Source organism: Mandrillus leucophaeus, unplaced genomic scaffold, assembly GCF_000951045.1.
Source record: "Mandrillus leucophaeus isolate KB7577 unplaced genomic scaffold, Mleu.le_1.0 Scaffold267, whole genome shotgun sequence".
Lineage (NCBI taxonomy): Eukaryota > Metazoa > Chordata > Mammalia > Primates > Cercopithecidae > Mandrillus > Mandrillus leucophaeus.
This window is the reverse complement of record NW_012102776.1, coordinates 3,257,734-3,276,731: the sequence shown is the minus strand read 5'-3', so window position 1 is coordinate 3,276,731 and position 18,998 is coordinate 3,257,734. Positions and strand designations below refer to the sequence as shown.

General features: G+C 38.1%; 1 protein-coding gene across 1 annotated transcript in view; it reads left to right on the top strand.

Moving 5' to 3' along the window:
• PDGFD (platelet derived growth factor D) overlaps positions 1 to 18,998 on the top strand; it is a gene marked incomplete at its 5' end in the record, with an annotated part of 263,054 nt that overhangs the window by 221,499 nt on the left and 22,557 nt on the right. The window contains 2 exons of the mRNA XM_011984412.1: positions 2,834 to 2,896; positions 6,972 to 7,170. Coding sequence (XP_011839802.1) covers positions 2,834 to 2,896; positions 6,972 to 7,170 — 262 coding nt within the window. The remainder of the gene's footprint in view (positions 1 to 2,833; positions 2,897 to 6,971; positions 7,171 to 18,998) is intronic.

The window sequence follows — 18,998 nt, the reverse complement described above, 5'->3', positions numbered from 1 at the left end:
TTTTTTTTTTTTTTTTTTTGAGACAGAGTTTCCCTCTTGTTACCGAGTCTGGAGTGCAATGGTGCAATCTCGGCCCACTGCAACCTCTGCCTCCCAGATTTAAGCAATTCTCCTGCCTCAGCCTCCCGAGTAACTGGGATTAAAGGCACACACCACCACACCTGGGCAATTTTTTTATTATTATTAGTAGTAGTAGAGATGGGTTTTCACCATGTTGGCCAGGCTGGTCTTGAACTCCTGACCTTAGGTGATGCACCTGCCTCGGCCTCCCAAAGTGCTGGGATTACAGGCGTGAGCCACCGCTCCTGACCAGTTTCCTTATTGTTTAAATAAGGAGATTTGACTAGATAATTCTAAAACTATTTCCAGTTCCAAGATTTAAAACTTTCCCTCTTCTGATTTTAACACATGGTCAACATAACCCTTTACTTTGTTGAATTGCATTTTTGTGTTGATACTTCCCAAATCTATATCTCAAGGTCACATGTCTCTCATGCGGTCCATTCTCATGTAGCAAACTTCCCCCTGAACATCTCCATCTGTATATAGTGTAGGCACCTCGAACACACTATGCCCAACATGACTCATACTTTCCCCAGTAAGTTGTTTATTTTTCTGTATACTTTCCTCACCTTGTCTAAGCATTGCTCTCCCTTTGAGTCTTCTACCCACCTTTTCTGCAAGACCCATCTATTTATCTTCCAAGACTCTACCAACAAATCAACTTCCTATGTGAAATTTTCCAAGCCCACTTTCTTCCCAGGTACAATCGTCTACCACCTTCCATGGCATGCTGAGTAGACTGGTATCAGAGCACCCACATGAGTTTACTGCACCTGTTTATTTATGTGCTTACATTTCAAATTCCTTGAAGGTAGGAATAGTTTTTATTTCCTCATGATCCTATCAACAGCTTAGAAAGTATTAATAGCAGGTGATTAACAAATATTGAATGAACAAGGGAAAATGAAAATTCTGTGATCGGAAGATTGCTCATGTCATTACCTTACCTGGCATATGTCCTCCACCAATAGTCTCATCACGGCATGGAGAAGCCACTGGCTCTCTGGCTTCTTGCCCAGTCTTATCTGATCACCAACTTATGAAGACTCATATAAATGCCAGCCTTCATTTGATTATACACATTTTCCCCCTGTGGGAATTCAGTGTCCTTTTGTGTCTATTCTGTTTTGCAGAGTACAGATACCACATTTCCTGTTTCTTTCCTATCTTCCCTAGGATTAAGATTAGAATAACAAGGCCAGGCCCAGTGGCTCATGCCTGTAATCCCAGCACTCCGGAGGGCCAATGTCGGTAGATCACCTGAGGTCAATAGTTCAAGACCAGTCTGGCCAACATGGCAAAACCCCATCTCTACTAAAAATACAAAACTTAGCCATGTGTGGTGGTGCACACCTGTAATCCCAGCTACTAGGAAGGCTGAGGCAGGAGAATTGCTTGAACCTGGGAGGCAGAGGTTGCAGTAAGCCGAGATCATGCCACTGCACACTGGCCTGGATGACAGAGAGAGACTCGGTCTCAAAAAGAAAAAAAAAAATGATTAGAATAATGATGTCTAGTCAGTTTCTTTCCTTTTTTACTGTAAGTTCTGGGATATATGGTGGTTTGCTGCACCTGTCAACCCATCATCTAGTCAGTTTCTAATACCTGTTCATTCTTTGAACCCCACATTTGACTCGGTTCTCTCTCAGTAATCAGCTGAAATTTTATTAAACACAGGAAATTTATATATAAACCAGCCTCATCATAACCAATTAACAAATGTACTTCCAGCTCCTCAAAATGTTAATGAAATTTACACCTGATACTAAGCTCTCATTCAGTAGGTATACTTGGGTAAATATGCTCTCAGACTAGAGTGGCTGAACATTTCTCAGCATCCTCTGAAAATACCTTCCACTCCCTGGTAAGGCTGGAAGAAATTTACTAAAGTAATTTATTTTGCCAAGGTCAGAAAGCCATCTGTGGATTGTAAAAATGACAGAATTTGTTTTCCTTCCCTTAATGTTTTTTAAACTTCCTGGTGCTGTAGTAATTAATATGGAAGTTATATACAAATGAGAGACAAGTTTGCCTTTTAAGAGAAGTTTTTTCTGTGTGATCCATTGCTATCACACATCCACTCAGGCTTATCTGAGATAACTAATGTTTTCAGGTCTGCCCTTGGCCTTCCTTCCCCAAATGGGCAGTACTTAGTCACTACCAGTCATTTTCTTCCTCTGCCATCCTTCCTTGTATTTGTTGACAGAGTCAAGAAGAACCCCTTGGAAGTTAGTGTGTCTTTGAAAAGATCACCAATATTTGGGACCAGGTCAGCAGGCAAGACTGAACATAATGCATAACCTAGTTTAAACCCACTATATGTCAATAATGATGATAATTATTATTCTTTAATCAAACACTTTGTTCGGTGCCATTGGTAGTTACATAATTAATGCGTTCAATTCTCAAAACAGCCCTGTAATATAAGAATTCCATACTAGCCACTTACAGCTGAGGAAAGGAAGGACTGGAGGGGTTGTCAGTTATCTGTGGTCACACAGCTAGTAGATGGCCAAGTTAAAATTTGCATTCCTACCTGTACTTTTTCCATGTCACCAGTACTTACAAGAAAATGTCCATGTCTTGAATGAGAAGGGTTCTTGAGGAGATGTGCTTAAGACAAATGGTGACCTGTTCAGCAGGAATATAGCCCTATTTCTGTTGTCACTTAGTTGGAAAAAGATTCAGAAGGCTGAGATGTTGAAACCATGCACATAATGACTTGAACAGAGGTTTGACTGACTCACATAGATGTTTCTTTGCCTTCCAGGAAGATTTCCAACCCGCAGCAGCTTCAGAGACCAACTGGGAATCAGTCACAAGCTCTATTTCAGTAAGTAATTTATTACTCTATTGCCTGCAAAAGAAATGGATGGAACAGCTAAGGTCAACCCCAAAAGGATTTCACCTGCATTAAGGACCTGTGGCTTGACCAAAAGACAGATCTCAAACAGGATGTGTTTCTCCATTTCATTCAGGTTACAATGGATTATGTCAGACACCCTTTTTCCTGTCTGTCAGAAAGGTTTCCAGGAACTGCCAGTATAGCATGGTAGGAACTCAGGCTAGGGCAATAACTTAAATATTTTTCAGTTTCAGAGCAGAGCATTCCAATTAAAGGTCTGTCCAAACATATCAAACTAGTTCATGGCGCACACTCAAGTGGGGAATTGCAAAATAGGTTTTGAATATTCCTGGGGAAGATGTTAACCTTTGCATTTTCAAGGGTCTTTTCAGACTTGAAAAACCCCAATATTTACAGGAAGATAACTTAAGTGCAAATCAGGCATGTATTCTGTTTTACTTGGATATAAAACATAACTCACCCTGAAGCTGTAAAATGGTTCATGTTCTAGTTTTCCTCTAAATTTAGTCATTTCTCAGTATTCTGTCTCCTTATCTACTTTGCACAGAAAGAGCAGACCTTGTTTTCACCAATCCTATGTGTAGCATTTATGTAGCAATAAAATACAAGATAATAAATGCAATTGTTACTAAAAGGTCAAGAGCATAGAGGAAGCTTGCCCATGGCTCTAAGTAGGTCCATGTGGCTGAGTCAGAGTTTTTTTGTTTTTTGTTTTTTGTTTTTTTTTTTTTCCTAAAATTGATATGTTATCTTTTGCTCTCTGGGGGATTTTTTTAAAAACTCTTTCATATGGCAGGATTCCCTCCACTATGAATTATGTGACTATTTAATTCACCTGGTATGGATGCTGGACTAGAACCTCATCTGATCAAAAGATCAGAGGGATCTCTGATGGTGATAATAAGTGTTTTGTGTGCTTTCGACAGTCCAGAATACATGCTCTGAACCTAACTTGGTGTAGGCAATCATTATCAGTTAGATGAAAGTCAACACAAGGCACATAATGCTGAGGAGGTGCTCAGGCTAAGCAGGAGGGTCGCAGTAGAGGCTGATAACTCAAGGCAGACACCAGCAGTTTTTGCAACCTTGACTGAGGGTCAAGGGATGCTCCAGCTTCTCAGGCACCTTCGACGTGATAGCTCAGGGTTGTCTAATGATTCTTGCCCCAACCACAATTCAATTACAAGCCTTAAAGGACCCTTAACAAATTAAGAATAACCCAGGTCCTTTAAAAGAGAGGCATTCTCTCATCCTTTTGGAGTATCTGGGGAAGTTCCCTGGGTCCAGATCCACTTCAAAAGCTTCTGGTTTGAGTTTCAAGTCTAGGTGCTGCTTAATTCTCTTGTAAGAGAGTTTCTTTACTCAGAAACTCTCAGAAACTGCAAGCTGATTTCTTTACTCAGAACTCCATTGTTCAAGAACTTTCTGGAGCAGGAGCAAGGGTCATTGGACCCACCATTAACTTCTGTTTAAACCATACCTTGTTTTTGTTGAAAGTGATTTTCCATTTTCAGAGCATTTCTTTTTTACGAATTGTTATTTTAAAGTAATGCAGTTAACTTCAGAAATGATTTTTATAAATACGTGACAAAAGCTGAATGAAATCATATTTACTGTGCAGCTGAAGGAGACACATTCAATTAGTTCTTTTTCTCAAAAATAGTTTTAAAATATTTACCTCAGCAACCAAAATGTTCTCGTGGTCTTAAGGTCACCTCATCATTCATAAATATTTCCTCAGCCATCATTGCTGTTTCTGTCAACTGCCCTGAATCAAAACTTGAAAACACCAGTAAAGCTCATACACAGGGACATGTTTGCATTTTACCTATGGTTTGGATTGACTCTTCAGCCTCATGTTAGAAGAGATTAAATTTCCCCCTCCCTTCTCAGGAACCAAGAGTTCCCCATAACTTTCTCTGAGAGAGATATTTGTATACACACTACGTTCTAGGCACTGCTGGGAGCCACCCCGGAAAACTTCATCAGTCATTTTCCCCAGAGCTGTCACAAGAAGCTTTCACTTGTGTGGGAATGGCTTGATGGGTGTCCCTGTTTTTATTTCAGAAGAGCAGGGAAGCATTTTAATTTCAAAGATTTTTTATGTGTTGTCATGCTTCTAATTTGATCAGCTCATTTTGAGTTTTTGGTTCTTAGACCCATACTATCGTGACACAAATCTAGTTGTAAACCATCTGGTGCATATGAGCCAGATAGACTGTAGATTATCCAGACAATACAAGTTAATGGGGATTTGGAATTATAGTCCTGAATTATAAGTCTTCTACCTCTAGCATGTGACCTCAAGAGAGATGTGAAAGACAGAAATGATGGGCTTCCATCAGGGTTCAGCTCGTATCAAGCAGACACACACACACACACACTCACACACACACACAGACACCCACACACACACCTAGAATTAAAGGGACAACCTATCAGAAACAGAAGGAATAAATATGACTGCACACAGATGAGAGCTATATAATATCAACAATATGACTGTAGAGGGCATCTTTAACATGGCTTGAACTGTGAATAAATCTCTGGATTCTACCATAATGTATGACAAAGACCATGCCTCCAGAAAAATGATCATTATTACCTGGATACACCTGAACAGAATATAGAGTGGACTCATAACGTAATGAATGTAGTATGGCAGGTAAGGTTTGTTCAGAAGAGGATGTCTGCTTATTTTAACAAGGATGACTGAAAATTAGATGTATGGTTTCTTGTAAAAGAAAAGAGCTGGCCTGACACATTCATCAGTCTATTTCACCCTATCGCCCCACTCCCTCGACTCCCTTTCCCCTACAGGGAATATTTGAAAACTGCTCCTGAGTTATAGCAATGGTAGATTAATGCTTTAAAGCCCCTTAGCTGTGTGAAGAGGGACTGTTACTCTGAGAGCAGATGATCATCAAGTCACTTAGCAACCTTTGGACCTTGATTGGTTAAAGAGAGACAACATTGCCTGAGAGTAAGATTATAAATTGGGGGCTTTGCTGTCTGGGACTCAATAGCACCTATTTTTTCTTGATTAGATACTACAGTTAAATCTAAGGAAAGCAAGTTTTCATTAATTCCTATTTTCCCTTAGTGATAGGAGATATTTGCCTTTAGGGGATCTTATTTGTTTGGTAGTTTCTTGAAAGACATTTAAAAATCATTTGAGGCTGTGTGCTCTCTATTTCCTTGTTAATGGGTCATGAATTTTAACAGAGATGTTTGAATCATGGCTCATTTACCTCTAGATTGTACAAGGGTTAGTGAAGTAAGTGCTTGGAAACCTCGCGTGAGATGTATTCCATGGCAAAATACATAATCCTTTCCAGGCTTTCAACAATGTTGTGTTTCTCATTAAAGAGTCTTCCTGAGAAGTTTTAATGGCAACTGGGATCACTAGCAAATTATAACACTTTAAAAAAATATGTTCCCCCATGTGAATCCTCTCCTTTTAAGTCAAGAGAGCCAGTTTCATGGTTAGTTATCCTTGTTGACAGTAAATAAGTTGGTGAACATGCTAGATTTTATGAAAATGTCTCCAGAGTAGATTCGTACATTGGTCGCACATCATCTGCAATGCCAGGTGACCTGTAAAGGGGGGATGTGGAGATTAAAAGTGGGAGAATGGAATGAATTATCAAAACTAATGTAGGAGGAGTTTGAAATTTTGATTCCCACTATTATATGTTGTTATGTGGATGATTTGGGACCTGAACCAAGAAACTGGATGACTTAATTTTATATATTTCCATCTAATCTATATTTTTAGATGATTACAGTTAAGATAAACTGGAAATTTTATGATCTACTTGGATTTGATTTACAGAAACGTGAATGACTATCTTTTTAGTAATTAATTGATTTTTATCCAAGAATATGGCAAGACAATACCATGTTGTTTTTATATGGCATTCAAACGTATGATATCTTATACTCAGAAGCCTGTTTATGTTCCTTCCATATAGTTGAGTGACTGTTGTATTTCACAGCAATGGACTTTTTCTGAGTACACTGAGCTGTATGTCACTCTTAGGGGGTATCCTATAACTCTCCATCAGTAACGGATCCCACTCTCATTGCGGATGCTCTGGACAAAAAAATTGCAGAATTTGATACCGTGGAAGATCTGCTCAAGTACTTCAATCCAGAGTCATGGCAAGAAGATCTTGAGAATATGTATTTGAACACCCCTCGTTATCGAGGCAGGTCATATCATGACCGGAAGTCAAAAGGTAAGAGACAGAGACTTATGCATTCTTCATAAGCAGATAGAAATCTTAACAGTACAAGTTGAGTGTCCCTTATCCAAAGTATTTGAAACCAGAAGTCTTTTGAATTTTGGATGCTTTTTGGATTTTGGAATATTTACATTTATGCTTATTGGTTCAGTATCCCTAATCCAAAAATCTGAACTCCAAAATGCTCCAATGAACATTCTCTTTGAGAATCATGTTGGAGCTCAAAAAGTTTTGGATTTTGGAGCATTTCAGAGTTTAGATTTTTGGAGTAGGGACATAACTTGTAATAATGAGTAAGGATTGGCAGTACAATATATTTAACTCACTTTGATCAGGTGGTTACTATCAGTCCGTTGTCACGTTTCACAACACTTTCAAATGAAGTTCTGCGTATTGTCCAAACTGTGTGTTTTTTTTTGTATCAGACTAAGAAGGGTTTGGTGCAGTGAAAGATATATAGGTCATAGTTTGGAGCTGGATGAGATCTTATGAAAATCATCTGAACCAGCTTCTTATTTCTTGGCAAGTAAGGCATTATGAGCCCCAATTTTACAGTGGAGACAGCCAAGTCAGAGGGAGTAGGTAATTTGCCAATGTCTGTATGGTTAGTTAGCAATGAAGAAGAATGAGGATCCTGGTCTCTTTCCTACAAGAACAGTTCTCGTGTAATTGATAGTTTTGCCTCTCTGATAGATGCGAAGATTGATTTAGTCCAGGGATGTCAGTGTTGGCAGGAGAGAACCCTGTTAAAGCAACAGCCAAAACTCTGTTGGAAAATTTCAATTCTACTTTCAAGATCTGCCATCTACTTGGTGCCTGGGTGGTTCAGCTGCTTGAGATATAAATGTCTCAAGGCAGAGGAAAAGAAGGTCTGGAATAGGTTGGAGATGTGTGAGAGCATATATTCAATTAGAAACTTCAGGGAAGTACAATGAGGGGAGAACCGAGAGGAACATTCAGGCAGAGAGAATGTCATGAGTTAAAACAGTGCTTAAACTCAAAAAATAAATATCCAGCTCATACATCTGAGTGATATGATCTTAGGATGAGAATGTTTATTGGCGTGTAAAACTCAAATTAATAAAGAAATGAAATATAATTGCCTCTTATTGAATAAAACAATTACTTCTAGTCTGTTATGTCCTTGCTTTATTTGATAAGATTTGTTATAATTGTACTGTTCCCTAAAAGGTCTTGAAAGGCTGGGTTGCATTGTAGATATAAAGTTATTTCACTAAGATACAGCTGTTTCCTACACTTTGAAATAATTTTAAGAGCTGTGAACCTGGGCTGCTTTAGCATAACCATTTATAACATTTGGGCCAAAATGACTAGTCAGTTAACTCCTGCCTGGGCCTTCTGCTTATGGCTTAGCTAAGAGGGAGACAAGAAAGTCACTGGTGGCCCTGGTGTTATGGGCCATGTGCAGCTCACTATAGCCCTGAATCTCTCCAGGGCTCAGATTGGATTCAATTTAAAGAAAACATTGTTGTTCCGTAAGACATTGCTGTGTTTGGATCTCTACTAAGTCAACTTAAAAGAAAGTAAAATATGCACGTTTTGAAAACCCCAGAGGAAATTTTATATAAAAATAGTATTTGGACAAACAAGCAATGAAATCTGACTCTGTCTTCAGCAATTCAAGGGACAGCCCTTCTTGGCATCTTTTTTTTCTGGAAATATTACAATTTTTAAATCATCTAAATCCATTACTTTTTTCCCCCCTAGAAATTGTGTTGAGTTGGAGGCAGGAGGCCTGGATTCAAATTCTAACCCTGCCACTTACAAGTTTTGTGATTTTTTTTTTTTTTTTTTTAGTGGGTACACTGATCTCAGTTTTCTTATTGGCAGTGTGTGTTCAATAACACCTACTTCTCGGGACTGCTTCTGGTACCATCAAGAGCACCTAACACTTAATACATGTTCAAAAATTGTTAGCTAGCTACAGCGACTTAGAATTCTGAAATATGTTTGCATTACTTCCTTGGTGAAGCCTACCTTGTCCCTTGTTCTGTCCCCGTGATGTCTACCCACCCCCTAACTTGGTAAAGTTAGGAGCACTTAAGACACCACCTCGCTTTGTATGTCCTACTACTGCACTGTTATTGTACCTTTTGTTTCCTCTTAGAGGATCTGGGATCCCAGCACCTCCTATCGTTCTCCACTCTGGCTGAATATTTAATAACTGGGGGAGCTTTTGAAAACCTTCAGATGCCTCGTCCCACCCCAAATACATTGACTGAGAATCTCAGTGGGGGGAGACTGGGAAATATATTGATATTATTTATGGTTCCTAGGAGAGTGATCCTTAGAGACAGCCAGTGTCAAGAACCACTACTTGAGAGATTGTTCATCCTCTATCTGCAGTACTTGCAACAGTCTCTGACACATTTTAGATGCTCAATTAATGTTTGTGGGATTGAATATATTACTAATCCAGTGTTAGCCTATTTCTAAAGTTTATAGAAACCACCTCATAGACTGGATAGGGTAGCTTTATTAAAAATGTCTTTGGTTACTGAAATAACCTTGCAAGAGCATTCAAGGTGACATACTACTTGATGTTTGTGACAAAGTAAATATGGTCTCTCTCCCCTGCTGGCTTAGGTTCTATTTCTTAATCTCGTCTTGTTTAAAATGGCCCTAAGGCATTTTTGTACCATTTAATTTAACCCTGGCAAGTCACCACTGCCTCTGCTCTTAATATAAATGTGCTGATTTGTTCATCATTCCACTGATGCTGAATCACCTGTATGTATCACAAAAACAAGGGAAGTCAGGTTTAATATTTCAGCTGGCATTTTCTGCTTTGAGAACATAAAAATACAAATTCATGGCTTGTGTCCCAACGTATGAGGAAGGGAGCAGTGAATAAACAGTGAAAACAGCAAAATAGCTATGGATAATGAAAGTCCATTAGGTGTCAAATAAAACTGCCTTTTCAGGATCTCCAAAAAGTCTCCTTCTATCAGTATAATAATTTCTTAATGATGTTGTGCAGAAACAAGCTTGTCATTTATGAATATCTTTTGAGCATCCGTTCTTCTAATTTGTCCAGACAGATGGAAAGTGGCATTTTTCATGATTGCAAAGAGCAGGATTCTAAAATGACATTTGAATGTGAATATACAAAACACAGAGTTTTACGAACTCTGAAATAGAATGCAGACATACTGAATAAAGAACTTATAATGTATCAGAAATATTTAAAATATGAACATTCATATTTTACAATTAAATGATGTGTTTTGCTTCTTTTTATTTAGTAGAAGGGAGGTGAGGTAGTAAGTGAGCTTTTTGTTCTCTTCAAGAAAAGAATTGAAAATGTCAAAGTCAAAAAGAACAGTAAAAGTTTTGGTGAGGAAAGAGAGAAACAGGAGACAGATAAAACCACCAAGTATTGAAACCAGGATGTCAACGCAATAAAGTCTACATTTTAAAAATTCATAAGTAATAGATAAGCTCAAACTTGTCTGGAAAAGCTTCTGGACTGAAAATAATATAACAAGTTAATATATTCAACTTTCAGTTTCCTAGGGGGTAATGGGGAAAAGGATAGCATATATAATTGAAATCTGTAGATAACTGTAGTTTCAAACCCAATTTTTGCCAATAATTTCAGCCTCTTGCTTTTAACCTCAAAGCTGCCCGAAGTTAATTTTTAAAAAATGAACGTTTTAAATTCAAGTTGCATTTACTTTTTATGGTAGATATACTAATGAGTATAGGAAGTGTGCATAAAATTAGGTGAAATTATATGGGTGTTCTTTCTGTAAGCTATATAAATACTCCTTACATTGCTGCATTATCACTGTAGTTTAACTAAAACTAAACTACAATTCATTTAAAACATATGCCTATGAATTTAAGGACAATGTATATTTATTCAAGTTCATAGCATAAAATTCAACATTTCTAAGTTAAGAAATGATCAGCCCTGACCGGACATTACTGAGAGGTGATTTATGGAGACAAACAATGTAAGTAAGATCTGTTCTTTTTCTTATTCCAGGAGAACTTGACTTTCTAGAATGATAGTGTGTTTGCCAAAGAAAAATCCAAGAGATAATGGCAAGAGGGAAACCTGTTTTCAAAGCTTGTGTTGTGATTAAAATATGAACAAAATTATCAGGGCACTCCAAATTAATAGTTTTAAGCTCTTAATTGAAATATATTGTTTTCCAAAAAGTAATCATTTTTAGATACACATGCTAAAATTCACATCCATTCCTCTTTTAAAAAGTGTTTTAGACTCGACGCAGTGGTTCACTTCTGTGATCCCAACACTTTGGGAGGCCAAGGTAGGCAGATCGCTTGAGCCCAGGAGTGTGAAACCAGCCTGGGCAACAGGGTGAGAACCTGTCCCTACGAAAAATACAAAAGTTAGCCATGCGTGAAGCATATGCCTGTAGTTCCAGCTACTCGGGAGGCTAAGGTGGGAGGATCACCTGAGCCCTGGTAGTTCAAGGCTACCATGGGCTGTGATTGCACCACTGCACTGCAGCCTGGTCAACAGAGTGAGGGCCCTGCCTCAAAAAAAAAAGTATTTTAACATTGAGTGCAGTAAACATCTTGATATTAAATTAGTTCCAAATGATGACATTTGAAATATGTGATTTTTACAGACTCTATACGGTTAGATCTTACAACTCTGGAACAGTTACCAACCCATTTCCAAGGATCTAAAACCAATTCTATTATTTTCTCCATGACATTTTCCTCTAAGATCTAAAACACTTGACTCTAATTTGCAAATTATTTACAGGTAAATAACTAGCATAAGAAACTGAGAAATATAGGAAATAAATATTTTATATCAATATTTTCATTCGTTCTGAATTCTCTCAAGTCAGAACACCTTCTTTTAAAAAAAAATTATTGCTGTTTCTTTGTCATGCCACTGCATGCTAAACAGGACACAAGTTTTGATTTTTCAAAAATGATTTCAAATGTAGGAAATTATTCAGAGAGCATTAACATACAGACATATTTTAGAAACTGAGTGCTTGCAATTTTCCCTCTCTGCCTATTTGATACCTGGGTTAAGAATTGGCTAAAAGCCTTTTGCCAACACCAATGATGAGTCATATCAGTCATTCTTGAGGTATCTATAATTACTTCTCTGTAAATTAAGCAGCTACTGGTGACACCAATAGATAATATAAATTAATAATAATTTGTGTTGCTTATTAATATTACATTATCATTAATAATAGTTTCTAGTGTTGAAAGATGGTTAGCTTCATTGAGTTTCCTGAACCATGTGGTATATTTGGTACCTTTACCAAGTGAAAGTTTTATTTATCAATATTAAAATTGTTTGGTATAAATTTAATAGAAATAGAGCAAAAGAAAGAAGGATGTTGCAGTGGAAAGAACATGGACTTCAGAGTCAAGCTAACTTGTAATAAAACTCTAACTCAAATCCTAAAATCAGTAGCAGTGGCCTTGGAGAAGTCACTTACAGACCCCTGGTTCTCTATTTTCTTCTCTGTGTAAAATGACTCTAATTATAAGCACTTGGCAAAGTTGTGTTAGGATTAGGTAATAACAGAGTATCTAACACCCTCAATAAATGATAGCTACTATTATTATTTGAATTGCTTACAAAACTCTGCACAGAACCAAGATATTTCTATTAATTGCTGTCTTTCCTATAATGCTCTAAGATAACTATCAGTGATCTGGAAAGCCTCACAGATAGTATTTGGCAAATATTGTCCTATTTAAGTATCTGTATAATCAGTGTACTCATCAAAAGTTTACAAAATTATCTCCAAGTACTAAACTTTTCTGATACTATTTATCCAGAAATTTTCTGACACTATTTTGCTTATTGGATGTTTCTTCTGCTAAGCTTTTCTTTTAAAGACTTGTGCCACTGTTTATGACTCCTATGTTTTGTAAGTATCTAGCTGCCTCACTTACTCTGTTTACCAGCAAGCATTCATAAAAACCATATTGTTGTTTATCATGTTGTGTGTGTCTACAAGGGCACACACATGAAATATTTTAAGAAAATCTCAGCAGTGGGACAACTTCCTCCTGGTGCATGTGCCACCTCTGCTTTTCTCCTAGATGCAGTTGTCCATTTTTGTGGATATCCTAACCCCACCCTCATTATCAAAGTTATGCCCCTCGTCTAGGTATGTCATTCAAATTGCAAATCAGTGGAAAAATCCATTAGACAGTGGAAAGCCATAGGTAACTTTTAGCCTCTGGATGAACAAATGTGTATTTTCCACAGCAATTACTCTTGTTAAAGAGAAATGTGTGTCCCTTGTGTTTTCTGTGCCAATTTTTTCTGTGAAGCATTGAAAAATTATTATGGGATTGTTTTCCTTTATGCCCCACTAGACTTAAGGAGACACTACACTGTTCCTAGAGCACATCTACGTGTAGGCATTGCTGGTGCTGAGTGTCTTCACTTGCTGATACAGTTACACATTGTGTCCCCACCCAAATCTCATCCTGAATTGCACTCCCCATAATCCCCATAATCCCCACAATCCCCATGATCCCCACATGTCAAGAAAGAAACAAGATGGAGATAACGGAATCATGGGGATGGTTTACCCCATGCTAGTCTCATGATAGTGAGTGAGTCTCACAGGTTCTGATGATTTTATAAAGGGCAGTTCCCCTGCACTTGCACACATGCTCTCCCTCCTGCCACTGTGTAAGATGTGCCTTTGCTTCTCTTTCGCCTTCTGCCATGATTGTAAGTTTCCTTAGCCCTCCCAGACGATGCATAACTGTGAGGCCATTACACCTCTTTTCTTTATAAACTACCCAGTCTCAGGTATTTCTTTATCACAGTGTAAGAATGGACTAATACACTTTCTAAGGATCGTGTTACATCTTATGTAATCAAACTGAGCATACCTGATTATTGGCTTTTTATATTTAGTTCAAGGTGGGCATGGCCTTCCATTCCTTAGTAATCACCAGTTGCAGAATCTCAGCTCCTTCTAGTTTTAGGTGCTTCTGATTTAAACTTCCTTCTCTGATCTGTGTTACTCACTTCAATAATAATGTGGTTATACCTACTGAGAGCTAGAATTTAGACCTGTGCTTCAAACACTCAGAACTCATGTAATCTCAACAAATTCTTTGGCAGGAGCTACTGGGGTTCCCATTTTGCATAGTAAAAGAAAAAAATTCAGAAAATTTCTGTGAGAGCTAAAAAATAGAGAATCATGACATGAACCTGGCCTTGTTGGCTACAAAGCTCATACTGTGAGCAACTCAACGGTGTTTAAAGCTCAGGAATTCATAGTCTAGTAAATGAGAAAAAGAAATTTCAAGACCTTCATCTCCTAACTTGTTTTTTTAAAAATGTTTCATTTCATAGATATACTTTATACATCACCCCAGGTTATGAATTCCCAGGGTTCAGAGAATTGCTTTATGATGGTGTCACTGCTTTCATGTCTAATTCAGTGCCTTCCAGATATTCATTCAGTCATCCATTGATTTTCCAGTACATATGTGCTAAATGTCTACTTATGTCCAGTGGCTTTAGGCAAGTCACTTAACTCATCTGCAACTCAGTTTCTACATCTATCCAATGGGAATTGTAATATCTACGATGAGGGTTTGCTATGAGAATTAAATGAAATTTGATTTTGTGAAAGCATCTCACAAAGTGCTGGACACATGGTAGTTGCTCAGTAAATTTGCATTCACTCATTGCTTTACAATGTTTCTAAACCTTGAAAATCAGGAATTGTCTGACTGAGAATCTTTTACTGTGATTTAGGTTAATTTGTGTAAAAACAAGTGGTAAATGTTTTTATTCTTTAGATATTAAGCCCACATGTGGAGTCAAAAAATTCAGTGTCTTTCATAATTTTAATATTAAAGTATCCTGATAGTCCCTCATTAAAACTTACAAAATAATTATTCTTTCCATATTTATTTGCACTTCCACATTGGGATAGAAATGTGAAAACAGTTTTCATAATTATGTGCTGATTTGTAGAAGAGGGAATCTGAAAATCACAGTGAGGCTGTAATATTCATAAGGATGAATACTCCTCCTAGTGAATTCATGAATCTTGAGAAAGACTGAGAGCCCCTGGTTGCTTGGTACAAAAATAATACAATTATTCCTATAGTACCCTCACCTCCCAACCCACCCCAAAGCATCATACACCTAGTGCTGCAACATTAAAGGGAAATGTTTAGCAATTTTCATAACAGATTGTGGCACTGTCTCCCATTTGACAAAGGCAATGTTCCTTAGCACCTTGATGTTTGCATCTGAGAACCAGTCTTCTCAAGACCATACTGTACCATGTGTGCCACTTATTCTATATTTCACGGATCTCAGTGCCGGTCATCTCATGCATTATGGTTCATCCTTGGCAGAGCTGGTGCTAAATCCTAGTTTCTTAATTCTAACCTAACACTTCTGCACTACCCCACATCCTAGACTAGTCTTGAGGTAAGATCCAAACATTCAATGTATAAGGTATTAATAATACTCTACGCATTCCTGAAAGATAGTTGGAATTGTTTCGCCTTTATGATAAAAAATTAAACTGAAAAAATCCATGGTTATCTGATTCATTCAGGTAGTAATTATTGAGTGTCTATTTCTTGCAAAGGGAATCTGGCACAAAGACGATGTTGTGCTTCCTTCAGCAGCACCTTTCTCCTAATTGTTGAAGTCAAATAGTTTTAGAAGTGAGCTTGAATGAGCTGCATTTGGTGCTTACACTAGGGACAAAGTACTAGAAGAGAAGGGATAAAAAGATAATTAGCTCTCTACCTCCAACAACTTTTTTAGTTCAATGGAAGAGAAGCATCTGAATATAGATGCTTGTTAACTTTTGATGGGTTTACATCTCAGTAAACACATTGTAAGTGGAAAATATAGTTAAGTCAAAACCACATTTAATACACATGGCCTACTGAACTTTATAGCTTAGCCTAGCCTACCTTAAACATGATCAGAACACATGTATCAGCCTACAGTTGGTCAATATTATCTAACACAAAGCCTATTTTATAATGAAGGTTTAATAGCTCACGTAATGTATTGAATATCCTACTGAAAATGAAAAACTGAATGGTTTTTTGGGTGCTCACCATTAACATACACAGCTGAAAGCACCATCAAAAAGTAAAAAGAAATCGTTTTGAACCATTGTAAGTTGGACTATCTGTAAAGAAAACAAAACAAGGTCTATGAAGTAAGTGCCATAATAGAGGGCAGAAAAAGTGTGGTGAGTACATAGAGAAAGGGTCATAGGAGTTGTAGAGTGAATATGCCTTTTGACTTGTGCTCTAGAAGATTAAAATAATATAGCAAGCTGAGATGCCAGAGAAAGCAAAACAGAAGAACAACAGCATGGTTTTCAGAAACATCATGGCCCTACTTTAAGTGCTCATTCTTCACATGCCATCACCATGTGGTAAATATGCACTAGTATGTAGGCTGCTGCAGCATGCCTGCTAAAAGAGTTTATAAAGAACTTTAGCATTATAAAGGCTAGACCTTGTACCAATAACAATAAAATGACTACTGGTGCCAACATGGTGAAACCCCATCTCTAATGAAAATACAAAAATTAGCTGGGCATGTGGCACACACCTGTAGTCCCAGCTATTCGGAAGGCTGAGGCGGGAGAATTGCTTCAACCTGGGAAGCAGAAGTTACGGTGAGCTGAGATCATGCCACTGCACTCCAGCCAGGACTGGGCACTCTGTCTAAAAAAAAAAAAAAAAGAAAAAAGAAAAAGATTACTGGCTATCTTCAAGGACATGCAGCAGTTTAATTGGATTCTCTGACAGACTGTGGATGATCAAGAGAAAAAAGCATGTGATGCATCTATCAGAATAAAGATTGATGAACAGCCAGCACAGTGAAAGCCAACTGATAACTTAATGTTTAGAGACTGACTCAAGGAAACCATCCTCTTGTTGACCAAAACAAGCAGTAAATTATTGTGCATGTGGAGAACAAAGGTGCTTTCCCATGTTCAAAGTGAGGAGATTATTTTGTTTCACAATGAATGTTTGTATTCACAAAAACAGACTTACCTTTACATACCTTGATTTTGACCAGTAAGGCACATTTTGGACTTCTGTCTGCCAGAACACGTAACTTATATAAAATAATAAATATATTTCACTTTAATAAGGAATAGAGTTTTAAATTTTTATCTTAAGCTGATCACCACTCATGTTGTGCTTGCCAAGTATGTGTAACATTGTACTGGTTTTATCTGTCCTACAGAAACTAGAATCTCTAGGATTCTGGCATTTGTTCCTACTGAGGACAAAGCATTGCTATCAATGCATTGAGCTCCTTGATAAGGCAAGAAAGGGTTCAAGGAGAAATGAGGACAAAATGAAGAGTGTGCTTTGGCCAAAGTCCACTCAGTCCAGATAAAAGAACGAAACGTATCACAATACTAAAGGCAAAAGTAGACTCTGAGTAACTGCCTGGCTTATTAGTCAGAACTGAATAGATGGATGAGCATACACAGGAGCTCATGCTTGGGTATGTGTATTGATGACCTTGTGAAAATGACAGGTTTGTGCCTATGGATGCACCTAGGAAGCCAGGTCATTTGCACAGCAAGTGGTCCTCTGGTGGGAAGACTCCAGCATGGCTTGTGGAAGCTGCTCTCTGAACCCTCCTTCAAATCTTCACACTGGGCTCATATGTACAAAAGGCATGAAGAGGCCTGGATTCAAACTCTGGCTCTACCACTGACTCGTTGTATGGCTGTGGATACGTTTTTTTTTTTTTTTTTTCCTTAACTTTTCAAAGGCTCAGTTTCCTCAACTGCAAAAGTGAGAGTAACGATTGTATGTAATTCATAGCATTTATGAATATTTCATGCACTCATGAACACAGCACTTAGTAGTCTAGATGGCCAGGATCCAAAAGAACAGGTTGACTCTCCTTCCTCTCACACCTAATATTAGAAACTATAAAAGGGTGTGCATTCACATCCCCGTTCTAGAGCTCAGGTTCCAGAATTCTTATTACATCCCAAAGCACCGCTGTGATTAGACTGCCCCTAGAGGCAGGGGCTGCAGAAGGAAAAGTTCTCCCCTGTGCACTGTGCAGCACCCCACACTTGGCCAGCATGTCCAGAGGAAGTCTTTGAGGACAGGGGAACCTTCTCAGCCTTTCCAGAAAACTGTCTGAGGCCCAAAAAACTTAACTGATGTTAAAGAGCCTTGATAGAGCAAGACTAAAATTCAAAATGACAGAAAAAGCGAGATTATTCCATGACATAGACTGGGATGAAGTAAAGGAAGTTAGATGAAATTAGTGGACCCTTGAATTGAATTTGGAACATCATTGCTGCTCTGAAATGTTCAGCTATGGAGACTGATGCAGGAATGGAAAGGACAGCCCCTACTCTGGGTTGACCCCGCTTGGCCTGTCTCCCTCCCAGAAGTCTCACTTCAGAATTCTCCTTCTAACCCAAGCACCAGAAACCTTAATTGCTGCTCAGCCTCTGTCTGGCTCCCTGCTCTGCTGCACTGGCTTATGAGTCTCTTTTGACTGGCAACTCAATATCCCCTGCAGAAAGTCTGCGATCACGCTTTGAAGTTATTTGCATCCAGTCAAAAAAACCTTTCAGTTCTAGTTCTAAATTGAGTGCCTTGGTGGTTTCAATTGCCTGATATGTAGGGCAGGTGGATTCTACAGCAGTCACACTGGGTCTCAGTTCTTAGTGACGTTAGTGAATTGATGCATAAAGCTGACAGAATTGTGAATCTCCTCATGGTGAGTAAGAAACGGAAGTAACCAATGCTAGTCAAAGAGTTATACAATGTGAGAAGTATGGTTT